This window comes from Apiospora hydei, assembly GCF_038363865.1.
Source record: "Apiospora hydei strain CBS 114990 chromosome Unknown utg000008l_segment0_segment0, whole genome shotgun sequence".
In the NCBI taxonomy this organism is placed as follows: Eukaryota; Fungi; Ascomycota; class Sordariomycetes; order Amphisphaeriales; family Apiosporaceae; genus Apiospora; species Apiospora hydei.
In genome coordinates, this window is record NW_027117367.1 from 728,668 (window position 1) to 745,325 (window position 16,658).

Genomic DNA, 16,658 nt, shown 5'->3' on the forward strand with positions numbered 1-16,658 from the left:
GCAAGTTCAGCTTCAGCGGGCTCGACACCTTGCCTGCATGCTTGCTAGGATGTCATTTCCGGCTGAATGGGATTCAAGCGGGATTAGGTCATCGATAGTTGCAACCTTTGAGCAGGAGACGCAATGATGGATGCATATAAGATGCTACAATGTATCGTGCCCTGCTTGACGAAACTCCGGTTACCGTGGGTAGTTTTCGCATCGCTTTGCCTCTTGCTTGTCTCTTGTTATTTGGTTACTGCTCTCACTCGCCATCAACATGCGTCCTCTTCCGCTACTTGCTGCTGCCGGCACTGCCGTAGCCAATTACCCAACCAGGCAACATACTGTAAAGAACGTTATTGCTTTTGGTGACAGCTACACGGACTCGGGCCGTATATCGGCCTACATAGCCAACAACGGTTCAGCGCCGCCGCCCGCTACGGATACCTCGACTAGCAATTTCACGGCGGGCGGCGGATATTCGTGGGGTCATTTCGCGACGCAGCAGCTGGGTGCCAAGTTCTATGACTACGCCGGTATGACTTCTTCTTGACTTCATGTCTCATATGTGTTGCGCATCAATTTCAAAACTCAAATCCCAACTGCCTCTCGCAATGCTCATCTCCTTCATTTCAAATATGGCATCTGGTAATAATAATAATGCTTCTCCAATCAAGTGAGCGGTGCTTTTTGCTCAAACACCATCTTTGAGCGCTTCCTGCCACAGATCAACCGAAGCTTCCCCTCGGTCCTAGAAGACCAGATCCCCTCATTCGTCGAGGATGTTGCCTACGTCAACGCCTCGACGGGCAGCAACACCTTCTACCCGAACCGCGCCGGCGCCAATACCGTCTACGCCCTCTGGATCGGCACCAACGACCTGGGCTCCTTCCTGACCGACTCGCAGTACGCCGGGTTCACCATCACCGACTTCGTCGACTGCGTCTGGCGCGTCTTCGACGCCATCTACCGCCAGGGCGGGCGCCGCTTCGTCCTGCTCAACCAGGCGCCCCTCGAGCGCACCCCGCTGTACGCGGCGCCCCAGCGCGGCGGCGCGGGGGACAACCAGTACTGGCCCACCAAGACGCAGAACTGCAATAGCACCCAGGTCGAGCAGAAGGTGCTCGAGTACAGCACCAACGTCAACACCATGTTCGACTACGGCGTGCCGTTCCAGCTCCTCGTCAACAAGACGCGCCGCTGGCCCCACGCTTCGTTTACTGTGTTTAACGTCCACGAGCTGATGCTTGACATTTATGATAAGCCCGAGCAGTACCTCGACGCGCCCGCCAACGTTACGGGATATTATCACCACTGCGACGTGAACGGGTTGAATTGTACAAACTCGCAGAACCCGCTTTCTTCGTTCATGTGGTAAGTAAACCCACACTATCGTCGTCTGATTTGAGTGAGAACATGTTGCTGAGTAAAGGGACAGGTACGATGAGCTACATCCATCCGAAAAGACTGGTGCGTACTTAATTAAGGCCCCCATGTACTGATGATTCTCAGACACCCGTTTCTAACTCATGTGTAGATGAGGCCATCGGAAAGGAGTTCGCCAAAGTGGTCGGTGGCAAATCCAGCTATGCTACCTACTGGTAGTCCTGCATGTACTTGTTGGGGGAGTTTTGACGCATCAATTAGATACCCGTTTGTAGTTTCTGGTAATGAACGAGATATTATTTATCACAGAACTGAAAACGAATGAATTACCAAGCTAACACGACACATACCATGTTCCGCACGGCCATGTTAAAGCTGGTTGCCCCTTTCTTCGAGCTCACTTTCCTCCTGAGGACGCCCATCTGCGCTTTCCCCGTCGACAGCATGAAATCTCCATCCACCATCTCTCGCGGAGAAATCAACCTTGAGCCTCTTTGCTACCGCGGTTAGCTCATTCGCTGTCGCAAGTCTGATACCATCTCGCTTGTGCTGAGCCTCCAAGCCGTAGAATAACAAAGGTAGCACGGAGGACTTCCAGATGGTTTCTTTGACATGGCCGAACATCCCGCTGCTGGAGATGAATGTAGCGATGAAGAGGACCAACGTCCCGACCAGTATCGCGAGTGGGTATACCAGCCACACCCAGTTGAACTGTGTACAAACGGTGGTCTCCATCACGGTGCCATTAGCCACCAGATTGTTGTTGTGCCAGTCAGTCCCGTAGGTCCGCAATTGGTTCGTGAAACTTCTGAAACCAGCATCTAGGAAGGCGTTGATACTCCGAATGATTGCGTTCCCCCCATTGAACATGTTGCCCAGCCACCACGCGTGGTCGCAGACCATGTTGGTCAAGTTATTACTTCCATGGCAGGTGTCGTCAGAAAATCCACCAGTGATTAAATCTGAAAGGCCATTGCGGGCGCCGCCATTGTTTAGTGGGATGTGCCAGTTACTATTGAACCCGTAAAAGCACCGCTTCGGGGCCTCGAAGTTGCCGATGGTGACAAACCCGCCCGGCACGCTGGAAAGATTTGAGCTGGCGTTGGTGTAGAGCACGTTGTTGATTAAGCAGTGATCCGAAAACCCATAGTTCCACAGACCTTCGGAAACCATACCTCCCAGTGTATCCGAAGAGTCAAACGGCGAAAGGGGGTGTGGGTCTCCGACAATTTCCTCTTTGAGGATGCCGTTTGTGATCGAGCCCTTGTAATGCTGTATCGATGGATAGGAAAAACATACAGCTGCTATGACAGAGTGATACCCAGGAAGGGTAGTAACACCCGGGAGGTTGAGTTGGGGACACGATGTCGTATTAACTGGTGGCATGAGCCTTCGCAGAGGCTCCACTATCGGCCGCCCCGGCGACACCTCATCTTGGTTATCACGGTATGCTGCGAGATCTTGGCAAGGATTCGTCGTGACCATGAGGAATACGGCTTGGTCTTCGGAGGAGCGTAAGATCATTCTCTGTCGCTCAGTTATGCCGGTATTGTTCAAGACTGACAGTCTTGGTTCGAATATTCGCATCGAGGATGTAGCAAGGAGTGTATCCCACTTACCAAAAGAAATGCCCTGGGTTTTTGTGAGATGATAGGTGATATTTACTCCCTGCGGCAAACTATAAGTCGTGTTCCCAGTATATTGGGGGTCACTCGTGTTCGTCTCCCAGGAGAGCAGCCCGCTCTGTTTAATGAGGTGCGATATATCCACGCATTCATTACTAAACCCGATGCTCGAGTAAGCAATGCCATCTGTAGCGCGGAAGGTACAGTTTCCAGACGAACATTCTGGAGAAAGTGAACTTGGCACCCTGGAACCTACGAGACCCGCAATGATCGATGATCTGGATTCCATGCTGAGTCTGAAACCCCACGGGCCGATTTCCTGAAGCCCTCCATCGCCGGCTAAAGTTTGCCCGATGGGCACAGAGGCCTTTCCTTGCGAGGAAGGCTTCTGGCACGCGACTGTTTGTAACGCCTGCTGAGAAAATATGCTTATAACAGTGGATAGAATTGTGATCATGGCACCAAGGGTAGCCAGATTACTGTCGGGATGTCAGCTTCCAACATGTTGTGTAACAAGTAGAGTATCCTACGTAGAACCACGACATTTGCGTACATGCGAAAATATGAGAGAAGAAAGGTCAGCGACCCCCAAGAGCCACGACTCGCATCGGCAAACGTCTCGATCCGATTTAGAGAATGTGAACTCAATCGAAACCAGCGCCACTTCAGTTGGCCGATGACTAGCAGCCGACGAAAATCACAATCCATTAACGACTGTTGCAAAACCAAAGTGGATGGTGAGGAGCACTAACCTGAACCAAGCACGTTCTCGATCATGGACCTGAATATCGTGGAAATCAGAGCCACCAGTGTACTCAGATTGAGCACATTGTCGTACGGGAGCTGGGGTTGTTTCTGCCCGCTGAACATGGCCAGAGTCGTGAACAGGGCCACAACACAGCCCAGAGCGACCAGGAGGGAAATGATCTCAGGTGTCCATTGTGAGAATCCAATGCTCCTTGGTTCCTCGGGTGCCGTTGTCCGGGACTGTTCGGGACAAGATGAAGCAGCATGTCGGTTGTGCTTCTCTGGGGCCCTTGAAGATGCAGTGCCGTGTGAAGAGTGTACCGGGCCGATGAATCCTATAGCCTCTTCGTTGCTCGAATCTGCATCTCCAGCGGTCTCTGGGGGAGGTCTGAGCTGTGTTCGGCGGTGAGGAAACTGTCAGATGATGCACGCCGCAAAGTGGCGGATGATCCTGATGATGCGTAGCGGAAGCGCTCCATGACACAAGTACTGTTCGTCATGAGAGCATATAAATCCAATCCTACACCTGTAGTGTGACACCAGCGTTGGAGTTGTAAATACGGAGAACAGTTGTGGAAGAGAATGCAACGAGGAAGAGGATGTGTTGGTAAAAGGCTGGAAATGTATTTCAGACTGTAAGCTACGGCTGCCTCGAATTGACGAAACAGGGTCGTGGCTAAGCCGGGCTGATAATGCTGTGCAACGATCTATTGCGTGTGTGGTGGCGCTGTGCTACGCCGGGTCCGAAATATCTCGGGGGCGAAAACATCTTCCACCCAGGCGCATGAAGGCATTTGTAAACTGCAACAACAGAAAAATGCCCAAGGCTTGGTAACATGCCACTCGAGGATACCGCTGTTTGGCCCGTGTCCCGATATCCTAGTGGATGGCGATAGACAGGGGTTAAAATACTTTGTTCTCGGATATAAATCTCAAGATACCATTTGGGACCGGTGTACCGCTGAGAACATGGGGCTGAGGGATGGCTACACTGCAGATACCTGTGTACAATGTGCAGATCTTACCCCTGAATGTCCATGTCTTATTGCTTTTCCAAGACAGCTTGATTTCAGGCAAGACCTTGTCGATGCTCACCAGATACCAAGAGGCCACTTCCTATGTCATTCAGTGGTCTAGTTTCTTTTGGTGATAACGTCATCATAATTCATGACCTTTATGCGTAAAATACGATCCGGTATTTACCGCATTGCATTTCATACCCCTGGTTAAGAGCGCGATACCTACATCACGACTCAACGTCTTGGGGTCTCTTCTCGAACACCGCAACATACCCGCCCCCACCAACCCGCATCGTGGCCTTCGCGAGATACCCAGGCAGCGCGCCCTTCCCATCCAGATCCTCCTCCTCAATCTTGACGCTCAGCTCCGCGTTCCGGGTGATGCGCAGGATCGTCGACAAGGAGCCGGTGTACGACCCGCGACTCGCGGCCGTAGCGATCAGGCCGAGTATAACGCCCGCCAGGGAGGCTGCCGCGGCCGCGCCGTACGCGGCCCAGAGCTTGTCCGGCGCGTAGACGTAGACGGTCTGCGAGGTCGAGCGCGTTACGGGGACCTTGGGGGCGCGGTGGTGGGGTCGGAATAATTTGGTCTAAGATGGCATACCGACCCGGTCAGCGAAGGACAGGCGGCCACAGCATACGGAAGGGATAGATCTTACTGGAACAAGTTTGAGCTCATGAGGCTGACGGTGAAGTTCCGGAACATTGTCTCCAAGGTCTCGCGTAATCGTTGTTTCGGCTCTGTCGGGCCCATATTCAGGAGACCCCCCACTTCGGGCTCGTTCGACTTCCACAGCTTCCATTGGAGATCGGCGTATCTCATCCCGTAGGCCTCTGCTGGCCATTTGTGCAACTTGTAATCCGTCAGGTAGTTGAGCTCCTCCGTGCTCGTCAGCGCCGTGCTCAGGACGCGCGAGTTCTGGGACATCCTCGGGCCGTCGTTGGTCGAGGGAAAGGAGACGTCGCCCGTTATCCAGGTCGAGAACGCACGCAGGATGCTCTGGTAGGCGATTTGGGATAGTAACGTCTGGTCCACCTCGCAGTCGTTGGTGGTTTCGTTTGCAAACACACTCTGCAGCGTCGCGCAATTCTCTTCCGGGTTTGAAGTGGTGTTGGGGCCTCTAACCCAGGCGGTGAATGAAACGGTATCACCCAACTCTGTTATCGTTATATTGATATCTTGTGCCCCTCTAGAGTATTGGAAGTTGGTGGCATATGTTGAGTTGTACAGCTGGCATTGGACCATAGTCTCATTCCCACCGTATATACCAAATGGAATCTGGGACGTGTTCCCCGAGTCAAGAAGTCCAACAACACAGTCGTTTCCGCTGTCTGTTCTAGAAAAGGGTCGTTTCCCGAGCGCGTTAGGCAAAGTGGCAACGTACAACGTCGAATCCTGTCTAACCCGCCTCTGCTCCCAGGGCAAGAGGAAGACTGAGTCCGGGTTGCTAATGGACAGCGGCGAACTGTCGTTTCGTAGTGAGTCTCGGAAGTAAGGCCCGGACATGGCCGAGTTGGGGCCATAGGGCTCATGCCAAGCGAGGTACGTTGGAATGCTATCGCAACTCGTCTCGTCCTGCGCGGTATAGGCAGCAACGCTCCGGAGGATCCGTAGCCGCTCGTCCGCCGGGGCGGGCTGGCATACCAGATTCGGGCCTGAGAACTCCAGGGACCAGCTGGCGTTGGGGAACGGCGGGACGATGGGAAGAATAGCTTTTTGGGCGACCACACCCATGGAGAGTTGCTTTAGGTGCTGGCTCGGATCATTGTACGAGTAGTACTTGGACCCGTTTCCTGCTTCATCGTACACAGCCATGTTGGCTGCGTAGTTGAGGTTGAGAAAGTCGATCTGCGGCACTTCTTCCATCACAGTCTCCAGCACGCTATCACGGAGAGACACGGATAGGGTAGCTGGAGCAATGATGGATGCGATGGGTATCAGCCTGTCACCGGTTAGCCAAAGAAATCATACATCCATCTTATTGTATCGCACATGGCTTACCAGGCCGCTGCTGCCACAAGGAATAGCACGGGGTACTTATACATCACCGGGGCGTTGAACAGCGAAGTCAGACTTTCGAGGACCGAATATAGAGAGTCAGTATGCTCCACCGTCGACGGCTGACCCTTCTCCGTGTTGTATTTAAGCTGTCGCCAGAAGAGCTGGATATAGGCTATGGATACACTGAAGACCAACGCGGCTTTAACTAAGAAGGCAAAGGCGGTACCGACGGCGAGGTTGAATTGCTGGCTCGAGTAGCTCGCACCAAGAAACACGAAATCGGCTCCCTGCGTCGGGCTCGCGTTGAGAGACGCATAGAAGAGATGATGGCCGATCGCGAACATAACGCCGACGAAGAAAGACGCGACCATGAGAAAGGGGGTCCACCAGTACGGAGAAGGAACTCGAATCATGCTGGGCTGAGACAAACCGTGATGGCTCTGGCAAAATTCAACATAACGCTAGGATCCTCTGGTTCATGCGGTTCCTCCAGAGGAGCACATCAGCTTTCAATGCTCGGGGAGTGGAGTACAAATAATCGTGAAGCAGACCAAGACCGGTGGCCAGTCGGTGTTTCTGGCCCAGCTGCAACATGCAGTGAATACGTCCGTATCTTACTCACTTGCAGCCAAGATGCAAGGGGAATTTGGCTGGGAAGGATTGCGTGGGGGCGCCATCGGCGCTGACATAATGGTCTGGTGTTACACGCCCGTTCATAGTCCACGCCTCCACGGTCAACTTTGAAGCTAACGTAAGCCGCGGATTCGCTTTGACAGCACCCAAAATAGCATCGAAGAAACGTTTTACAGTCCGGCTAATGCGGATAGAAGCTTCTAACCCACACAAAGCTTCCCGACGCGCCAAGACGGGAGCAGCTGGGATAAATAGCCTATCAAAGCAGCCGTCAGCGCTTCGGCGTTTTGGGTTGGGGCTTTGTAGGAAAAGTGTCGGTTTTCTCAATTTGGTAATCAGGTCCCAGCAGCCCGGAGCATCCGTAAGCTGAAACTGCGCCTAACGTAAGATAAGATGGCATATGCACGGCGGTCCTCTGGTTGCTTGCTATTGGGCGTCATGATGCAACGGAGAACTTTGATTGGCCAGCATGCGCCGGCCCCCAGTCCGAATGTTATCTTGCGTCAGGCCACTGACGAGCCCCTATCCATTTAAGCGTCGAAAGTACTATAAACATAGCACCCCCTGTCTCCAATCCGCAAGTTGCCATTCGTCGAACAACTTGGTAGCCCCTATTCCCAAAAGCCAGCAAAAGCCGATGAGAACGGTAGGCACCGTCGCGCCGACCTTGAGCTGTTCCCCCAGCGACGCGGTCTAGATCAGCGCCATGATGACCGCCGTCAGGACCAGCACGAGTAGGGTCTGGGTGAAGCCCTTTCTTCTATGCGCAAAGGACACAGCCCAGTCGGCGATCCGCTCCTGGTCGAAGGCGACGAAGATGAAGGGCACGGAGAGACCGCCCGATATGCCAGCTGCAAAGATCGGACGGACTAGAGTTAGCTACGCCAGCAATACAAGTGGGATATTCTGTGGCGCGAGTCTGCGTCCGATCTAGTCACATCTAGGGCCGTGGAAGATGTCAACTGAAGCTGTTCGAATATAGCACTACTGTTGACTGGATGTACCTCAACCAGCCTGAGGAACATCTACCTCATTTCTCTTTCCTACAATAGCAAGCCACTTTCTGAGACATCTGAGCCACTTTCGTATAACCATCAGATTTCCCAGTTCTTCTTGGAGCAGGTTCAGAGCAGCGACTACACGATAAAAGAAGTCCGTATCGGGTACACTTGGGTGTGCGTAGCTTCTAGTTCGGGGCTATGGTTCTGTGACGAACATGTAGATCGCCTGGTCGTGCAGTTGCATCTGCTGCAAACAGCGATCCGCTCAACCTGGTACAAATAGCTCACAGTGTGCGGACTGGAACCATGTTTTATCCATTGATGTAAGTGCTGGTTACCAATGAGCCCTCGTCCCATAATTGCGTATGACGGTGCCTAAAGCCACATGACAGGGTCCTTGCAACCATGATTCTTGCCGGAGTCACAGTGCTGATGAATATCTTCCCAAATTGCGATAACGAGGAGGGCGAAGACAGTCAAGGCAGCGAGAGAGAGATCAACATCGGTTACGGTCTCAAAATAACAAGGGCTATCATGGCATCTGTCTGGCTGCTGTGTCCTGGCAGCACATCTGTTGTGCCAGCACTGCGGTTACTGTGGAAAACATGAATCACAGTCTGGTAAATGCCAACGTGGGGGCTTTGGCCACGGCATTTGGCTAACTGGGAGCTTCTTTCATGGTCATCTCTTGGGTGGGCCATTTTTCTTTCGTTTCAGAAGTAGCAAAGAGGTCTAACCTTGTTGTAAGCTCAAGCGTTTTATCAGAACAGCTTGTATGTACATGTGACCTTAAAGGTGTTTGGGCAGTGATTAACTGCAGCGGTTTCTCCTGTGTGCAGAAACAGTGTGCACTTGATTTGCTTTAGATTTCTCGGCACCTAAGGCAGCTACGTAATGTGTGCCTAAGGTGTAAAGTGGTTACCTATCCACCAGCTTGGACCGACTTGTCTGCATCAACAAAATAAAATCCATCATTCCACATGGCAACTTGCCCAACACATCCCCCAGTCTCCTACATTCTTGTAGATTTTAAGCAATCCCCTTCTCACCCTCCCTCAGTCACTGCAAAGGCGAAACCAATCATGGCTTCGTCTACCAGCAGCGTCTTCTCACAGACGCTGTATGGAATCACCGACTCGAGAAGCAACGACCTGTCCAATCTTCTCACCAAGATTCAAGAACAGAAGGCCAAACTGTTCGAATCGTTGGAACATGAGGAGAATGCAATCAAACGCCTTGTGATCTTCCGCGACATAATAGACACCTGCCAATCCCTCGAAAAAGCCACTTTGCGACAGCCATCGTGTGGGGTTGCGCGACCCCCGAATATCACTCGACTTTCCCTTCGCTTTCCCCAACATCTTCGTTTCATTACTAACAAAAAGGGTCGACATAGCTCCGTGGCGAGAATGGGGTTCAAGGCTTGGGAGAAGGGTGTAATGGTGGACCTCGACGTTATGTGCAACAAACTCGAGTATGCCTCTCTACATGCCAAGCTGGCAAATGAATGGTTGCGTCCAGGCGGAATGGCGCCGACTGCAGATAATGTCGCCAAAATGACCACTGAATCTCTTATGGATTCAGACGAAGAACAAAAGTACCTACACCAGCGCCAGTGGGAGGAAGACGCCTTCTCGCCAAAACACGTCGATAAAGCCAATTTACTTCGATTCTTGGAGGATACCTTCGTTCACGAGACCACAGGTTCCGTCCAGAAAGCAAAGGCGCTGCAAGAACTTTCAGATGAAATCAAGGTATTCGAGGATCTACTCACCCGGTCCGACCATTTCAAACCTGATACACTCGAGCGGGTAATCACAAGCCTGCTGGCCTCCAAACACCTACCCCAAGAAGATCGGCATGTCCTTCGTGACATTAGATCCAATCAAGCCATCCTGAGCGACATCTCCGATGTCCTGAATTCGAGAATGAGAGCTCTGGATTCTTGGTCCTGGGGTGATGGCATGTCCCTTGACTTCCGACCAACCGCCGGCACCGCACCCATGGTCGAAATGAAACAGGACCTTCTCCAAGCTATCTTCCTTCATTGCATTGGAGTGCAGTGGTCCGTATTCTTCAAGCAAGCGCTCACCTCCTTCGTCTCCCAGCCTGGCCCATGGCTAAATACCAATTGCAAAATACCTGTTATCGACAAGAAGAGACGAGAGTACTTCTGTGGAAGCTTCAAAACTCGGTCGAGCGTAGAGAATGTAAGGCAGAGAATGTACCGTGAGAATTGCTTTCTCTCTCGTCTCGTGGGGCCCTTGCTTCCAGGCGCCGGCAGAGTTTGTGATGAAGGGAAACGGGATTTCGCCGATGGACCAACCGAGGCCGAGCAAAAGATTTTCCAGATCCTGTCGGCAGAGATTGCCATCAATACCCGACTTCGTGGCGACTTCACCGTGTTCCATTCGTCCTTTCGCCGCTGGGACCGCCTCATCCCACACGATACAGTGTATGAAGTCCTCTCCTTCTTCGGAGTTTCTGAGAAATGGCTTGGGTTCTTCCTGAAGTTTCTCGAAGCACCTCTGAGTTTAGGCATCAATGATCCTAAGAGCCCTAACTCCCGCACGATACGTCGGGGTATGCCCCCTTCGCATATCCTCAGCGACGTTTTTGTCGAAGTCGTATTCTTCTGCCTCGACGTAGCTGTGAACAAAGAGACCAGCGGTGGGCTCTTATACCGCTCACCCAGTGACTTATGGTTCTGGAATCATTCAGAGGACAAGGTCAAGAGTGCTTGGTGGACGATGCAGAGGTTCGCAGGTGCTCTCGGTGTGAGAATCCGCGATCATGACAATGATTGAGTCTGCCTTTCTCATCATTTTCCCATTCCCCAAGATCTGGACCCTACAATGCAAATGCGTCAATTACCGATGACGGGAAACGTCAAATGGGGCCTCTGGCGGTTGTCGTCCTTTACCAGAAGATTTGAGATCGACCAAACAGAAGTTGATATATATGCAAGAAACCTCCGGCGTAAGCTGGAAAGCAGAGGAACGAGCATATCATCGTTTATCCAGACCTGGAATGGCTTCGTGGAGGATTTGACCTCCATGTTCGCAATGCCGACCAACGGTTTTGGCCGCGACCATTTGGACGTGTTCATGGCAACTTACTTTCGCATCCAGCGTATGGTGTTCCAACGAGGCTGCGAAAACGATGAAGACGGCAGTATCCCCATTGAAAGATCCGTCGACCATATCAAGACTTTGTTCAAACGGCAATATGACATAGCTGACGTTTCAGATGCGTATCTCTTCTTCCCTGTCGAGCTGGGCGGTCTTGAGTTGAACTCGCCCATGGATTGGTTAATCAAGTTGCTGGATGCTACATCGAAGAGCCCGTCGGCTCTCCTTGACGAGTTTCTGGCAGCTGAACTCAAGGAATACCGTCGACCTAAAGCTGGTAGGAAGGGAGATAAAAACCCATTCAGCACAAAGAGAAGAGTTCCTCCAACACAATCCGTTCTTCAGCTTTGAAGAGTATACCCGATGGCGCGAGGAGGTCCATTACGGATTCGACAACGATCTGGTGGATGTATACAAAGAGCTGCTCATTCCCCCTCTATTCATGAGTTCGTTGTACGACAAGAGTGGTCTGAAAGACTATTTGAGGACACATGACTATGATGGCGGGATGTGGACGTTCTACTTGAGCAAACGTCAGGACATTGGTCCGTACTGGAAAGACATTATTGAACGCTATGGAGACGAATTTATGGAGAAGTTTGGTGGCCTGGAATTGGTTGACGTGAAGCTCTTGCCGAGCAGCACGCTGGATCTGATGAAGGAGAGAAAGGCAGATGAGGGATACTGAGGTGAACTCGATGTACGATAAGGATGGGACCTTGCCTTGTTTGGATGTTCATACTGGCCACCCCTTGTCACTTGTATGGATATCATGTATTGCAGGATGAGGGTTGCCGTTGCATGTAGGCGGCTTGGGTTCTGATAGTCATCTCGTTCTTCAGAGGCTGCTCGGTTGTTCATTCACGCAACGTCATGTCGCGATAGAAGCTACCAAGGACTGGAACACGCGTAATCAGACACACGCGTCACAGTCTAGTACAGCTAAAGAGAAGAACATGTCATGACTTCCCTGTCCCCTCCTTACGTCGTGTCGTTCTTGTATTAATGCTTCTCTACAAGCATAAATTTCCAGAATCCTTAGTCAGCTCGTGGAGGACTTTCATACCCCATTTGATGAAACTCATGTCAGCGACTTGAGTTGGCACGCTACTCCACCTGATATATGAAAGCCTTGAGAATGACTCATCTACTCCTGGTTTTCTACTCAGTCGTTCGCCAACCGTTTGCCGACTTTGAAAACAGTCCATAGCATCAAGCAGCGGGCGACGGCGTCAACTCTGGAGATAGGGTCGCGGACCTTCATGTCCGGGTTCTCACGGTAACCCAGCCTTCTTGTCTTCTTGAAGCCTGGACCAGCTACCCCATTTACACTCGCAGGGAATTCGGAAGGGCTCCCAACTCCGTTCAAACGCGGATTGTGAATAGTGTCAATCCCTGGTCGGAAGCCAACGACCACGAGACTCCAGGATCTGTGGTGCATCGCAACTATGTATGTCCCATGCTCGGACTCGGTCTGACCTCATCTCGGATCCGACGTTCAGGGATCACCGGAGTCTGACTTGACGTCAAACAACAGAGATCCGAATCCTAAGCTAGAATCGAAAAGCTGACAATCTTGCGGCTCCCATCTCCTCAAGCGTTCAGCTTGGCAGCAGATGGTGCAGCTCGCATCCTAATCCTTGCCCCACGAGGGATGAACATTCACTTTCTTGATAGGTATCTTCGTCTCCAAATATACCATGGCGCCACATAACGTTTTTGGAACATTGTGTATTGTAATTCTCGTATGATATGCTAAACCGTCAACCCTAGCAGGTCCGGTTGCGTCTGGGTATTTTGTGTCCCCAGGTCTCGAGTGTGTTTTCCTCTGCAGAACATGAGATAGAAACAACTGACTAAATGATCATGGATATCGACGCCAACATACTTGGTGGTAAGGTAGGTAGGTATATATATACATATAGATGGCGGAAATGTTGCATGTCGAATGAAGAACCGGGAATCGGGGTTCAGTACCCTCTGAACGTACTTCGCGTTGCGCCCCCGCTAAATTCATGAAAAAAGATTAAAACCCAAACATTACAAGACACACCCTCTCGTTCTCACTCTCACATTATTGTGTCGTCTACCGTGGTCAAGGCCTTGATCAGGATCGCTTCCTTGACAGCGGAGAGGATGTACTGCATCGCGGCCTCGCCACCGCCGTCGACTGTCATGCTGCAGGGCGAGATGAACAGCCTCTCGAGATTGCGGGCCTGGAAGCCCTTGAGAACTTCGTCGGCGGCCTTAGGGATATTGACGTTGTCGCGCGGGTTGGCCGTGTTGCGGACTGTCCAGAGCGGGGGGACGTTGAGCAGTAGGATGATGGACGCCGCCGCGAACCACTGCGAGTTGACGACGGCGTTGAGGAGTTCCATGGTGTCGCGCATCACTTCGGGCTTGTCGTACTCCTCCAGGTCGACCACGAAGACGACGAAGCGCGCCTCCTCGAACTGATGGATCCACTTCTTCCATTTGCCGGTCAGGCCGCCGATGTCGAGAAAGTCGACGCCGAGCTCGCGCTCGCGAATGTCCGTCTTGGTAATTCCTCCTGTTGTTGAGGCAAATGTAGTTGCGTATATGATGTCCATGCCGGTAGGAACGTAAGTCGGCATTGTTATCCGACGTAAAGACGAAAAGAAACTGTGATGGTCAGGTCAGCCAAATGCCTCAGTCATGAGAGTACGAGGCGGGATATGTTCCTGTGCCTAAAGAGTGGCTTACTATTCTGCAGCTCTGGGCCAGGATGAGTCTTTCGGCTCCTTGGCAATAGTAGCGGATGGCGACGGTTTCACCATGCTTGCGATGTGAGGATCCTGAAGGATGTTCTCCAACGCGCTGTAAAACCTCTCATCCAACTCGTCGGGGAGCCCGGTATCGACGTCGTTTATGCCACCGTTGTAATAGCTTTCCAACACCTCCACGTACGCCCAAAGATACCGTGCATGCGTGTTGACCTGCTGCTGTCGCATCTCCCGGATAAGCTTGTGCGTGTATCTCCTCACCAGTTTCAAAATAGTGGTCCGGTAGTCGTACAGTTCCTGGCTGGTGTATGACCTCGATTTGTCAAGCATCTTGGCCGCTGTCAAGATGTGTAGTCGTGAGTCTGAGCCGAAAAGTAGTGCCTTGTATTGCTGCTGCTGCCTCTCCTTCCTGTAGTCTTCTTTCAGGGCGCTGTCGATCGCAAGCGACCGTTTCTGGTCCTCGCTCTTCTCACGCCTCTTGCGAAGGAGCTTCCATTTGCTTTTGGCGGACATGACACTGTTGGAGCGGGCCGGCGCGAGCCAGCTGCCCGGGCGGGAACTGGTGGGTGTAAATGGGCTCTCCGACATGTCGTCCGTGAACCTGTCACTGCTCTCTAATGAAGTGGGGGTAGCGCCACTGACGATATACTTCTCATTCGTATCTGTGGGAGTGGTGATGAATTTCTCCTGTGTCTCAACCGAGTCGACGACGATCTTGCCATCATCCTCATCGCGCGGGAAGAGGATGAACTTGTCATTCGGCTCAACTTGCACCTGCTCTGGGATGGGCTCGGCAACAAACTTGTCGCCGTTTATCACGGGCGACAACACGCTATACCTTCCACCCCTCGAATGATGGCCATTTACTCTGCCGGCAACAGCAGAGCTCTCGCCATTTTGAACTGGATGATGTTCCTTGACATCGGCCAGTGACCGTTGCCAGTTCGGGTCCGTCGGTGGTTGGTATGGTGGGGCCGCTTCCGTCGAGTTCTGGATCCAAGTCTCGTATATCCTAGATACGACAGGTCCGTTACTAAAGTCGGATTTAAGCGACGGTCGTGGTGTGTTGGCAAAACCGGGACTGGTCATGGCGGTTGATGAAGAGGGCGACGATGCGCTCATATTGGGGTCCGAGTAGCGGGGCGCAAACAGGGCCGAGGTGTCTTCTTCTATTGCCTGCAATGCACGTTTGGTTTGTGGTTGATCGAGCAGTTCTTTTGTTGCGATATGGCAGCACTGTAAATTCCATCCAGTTCAATTAGCGACAAGTTCCGGCGGGGGATGCATTACATATGCAGTGTTCGGTGCATTGCCGACGACATGAAAGCTAGCTAGCGGATAGCAGCAGCAAGCAGCAGCAAGCAGCATGGCATAGGCAACGAAAGCCAAAGCTAACGATGGAAAGTTGAAAGTGAGTGGACTTACGCATTGAATGCGCCGAGCAGAAACATCAGAGCCGTCGTCTGTTGCTGAATCATGGGTTGCGACTTCTTCAGGCTCCTCGTCCTCATCAATCGCAGCAGCTTGTTGGGCATGTTATTGCTGCCGACGGTGTTCTGGTGGATCTGGGTGACGTCCGAGTCGACATTGGCGATCAGCAGGCGGCAGCAGATCAAGCAGCGGTCGAGGTCCATGACCAGCTGCGAGTGCAGCTCGGGAAAGCCGACCGGCGACGCGGAGAAGCCATCAATCCAGTCCTTGATCTGGCCGAGCGCCGTGCGCAGCGTCGCGAGCTGGTTCTCGAGCAAAAGCACCGTCAGATCGGCGTCCTGCCAGTGTCCCCGCACCTCGGTCGTATTGGAGATGGTCCTGTCGAGCGCACTGAGCATGCTCGAGAGCGTGCTAGCCGTGGTTAAAATAGTAAGTGGATCCATGGCGCTGGGTAGGGGCTTAGGTGGTTAAGGGAACTAATAGTAGTAAAGGAAAAGGCATTCGTATAAGAACAACCTGGGGGAGAGGGCAGCGACAACTCTCGCGATGCATCCAATCTTCTGTCTGTCTGCCTGGTAGTTGAGGGTTGCTCCGTTATGTCCACGTAAGTAAAGTAGGGTTAGTTTGGTAGTAGGTAGCAGTAAGATCAAATGTAGGTGGTAATCACTCCGGTTCGGGTCAGAGTGGCAGGCAGGCGTGGCAGGTTGCGTGATGACAAGGGACAAGGGGGGGAAGAGGAGAAGAAAGTGCAGGCAGTCGGGCCAGTAAATGAGAAATGGAGCAGAGGGCGCAGAGGCGTGCAGACGTTGCCAGGAAATGGAGCTGCTGACGTTTGAGGGATCAATACAGTATGCAGGGCATGCAGGTGGCAACCACTTGAAGCGGACTGACTGCTCGAGGTGCGAGGTGTGCGAGGGTGTACCGTACTCGAGAGTTGCTGTGCCGCTTCTGCAGGGA

The 16,658-nt window shown here is 52.3% G+C and overlaps 7 protein-coding genes across 7 annotated transcripts; 4 read left to right on the forward strand and 3 right to left on the reverse strand.

Moving 5' to 3' along the window:
* Positions 1-259: 259 nt before the first annotated feature.
* Positions 260-1,587, forward strand: PG997_010786 (acetyl esterase; the record flags this gene model as incomplete). The annotated part of the gene is made up of 4 exons (XM_066815101.1): positions 260-518; positions 660-1,356; positions 1,421-1,452; positions 1,520-1,587. 4 exons carry the CDS (start codon positions 260-262, stop codon positions 1,585-1,587), a joined length of 1,056 nt encoding a protein of 351 aa, XP_066664391.1.
* Positions 1,588-1,737: 150 nt separating this feature from the next.
* PG997_010787 (uncharacterized protein) lies at positions 1,738-2,892 on the reverse strand (the record flags this gene model as incomplete). Its single annotated transcript, XM_066815102.1, has 1 exon — positions 1,738-2,892. The coding sequence occupies one exon, from the start codon at positions 2,890-2,892 to the stop codon at positions 1,738-1,740; it is 1,155 nt and encodes a 384-aa protein (XP_066664392.1).
* Positions 2,893-3,740: 848 nt separating this feature from the next.
* On the reverse strand, positions 3,741-7,174 carry PG997_010788 (uncharacterized protein; the record flags this gene model as incomplete). Its single annotated transcript, XM_066815103.1, has 6 exons — positions 3,741-4,128; positions 4,265-4,355; positions 4,766-4,856; positions 5,047-5,286; positions 5,448-6,702; positions 6,762-7,174. 6 exons carry the CDS (start codon positions 7,172-7,174, stop codon positions 3,741-3,743), a joined length of 2,478 nt encoding a protein of 825 aa, XP_066664393.1.
* A 929-nt stretch (positions 7,175-8,103) lies between these two features.
* On the forward strand, positions 8,104-9,004 carry PG997_010789 (uncharacterized protein; the record flags this gene model as incomplete). Its single annotated transcript, XM_066815104.1, has 4 exons — positions 8,104-8,290; positions 8,377-8,569; positions 8,617-8,718; positions 8,788-9,004. 4 exons carry the CDS (start codon positions 8,104-8,106, stop codon positions 9,002-9,004), a joined length of 699 nt encoding a protein of 232 aa, XP_066664394.1.
* Positions 9,005-9,477: 473 nt separating this feature from the next.
* Positions 9,478-11,202, forward strand: PG997_010790 (uncharacterized protein; the record flags this gene model as incomplete). The annotated part of the gene is made up of 1 exon (XM_066815105.1): positions 9,478-11,202. One exon carries the CDS (start codon positions 9,478-9,480, stop codon positions 11,200-11,202), a length of 1,725 nt encoding a protein of 574 aa, XP_066664395.1.
* A 258-nt stretch (positions 11,203-11,460) lies between these two features.
* PG997_010791 (uncharacterized protein) lies at positions 11,461-12,214 on the forward strand (the record flags this gene model as incomplete). The annotated part of the gene is made up of 2 exons (XM_066815106.1): positions 11,461-11,803; positions 11,832-12,214. 2 exons carry the CDS (start codon positions 11,461-11,463, stop codon positions 12,212-12,214), a joined length of 726 nt encoding a protein of 241 aa, XP_066664396.1.
* Positions 12,215-12,691: 477 nt separating this feature from the next.
* On the reverse strand, positions 12,692-16,144 carry PG997_010792 (uncharacterized protein; the record flags this gene model as incomplete). The annotated part of the gene is made up of 5 exons (XM_066815107.1): positions 12,692-12,956; positions 13,600-14,169; positions 14,251-15,506; positions 15,561-15,597; positions 15,696-16,144. The coding sequence occupies 5 exons, from the start codon at positions 16,142-16,144 to the stop codon at positions 12,692-12,694; spliced, it is 2,577 nt and encodes an 858-aa protein (XP_066664397.1).
* Positions 16,145-16,658: the final 514 nt, after the last annotated feature.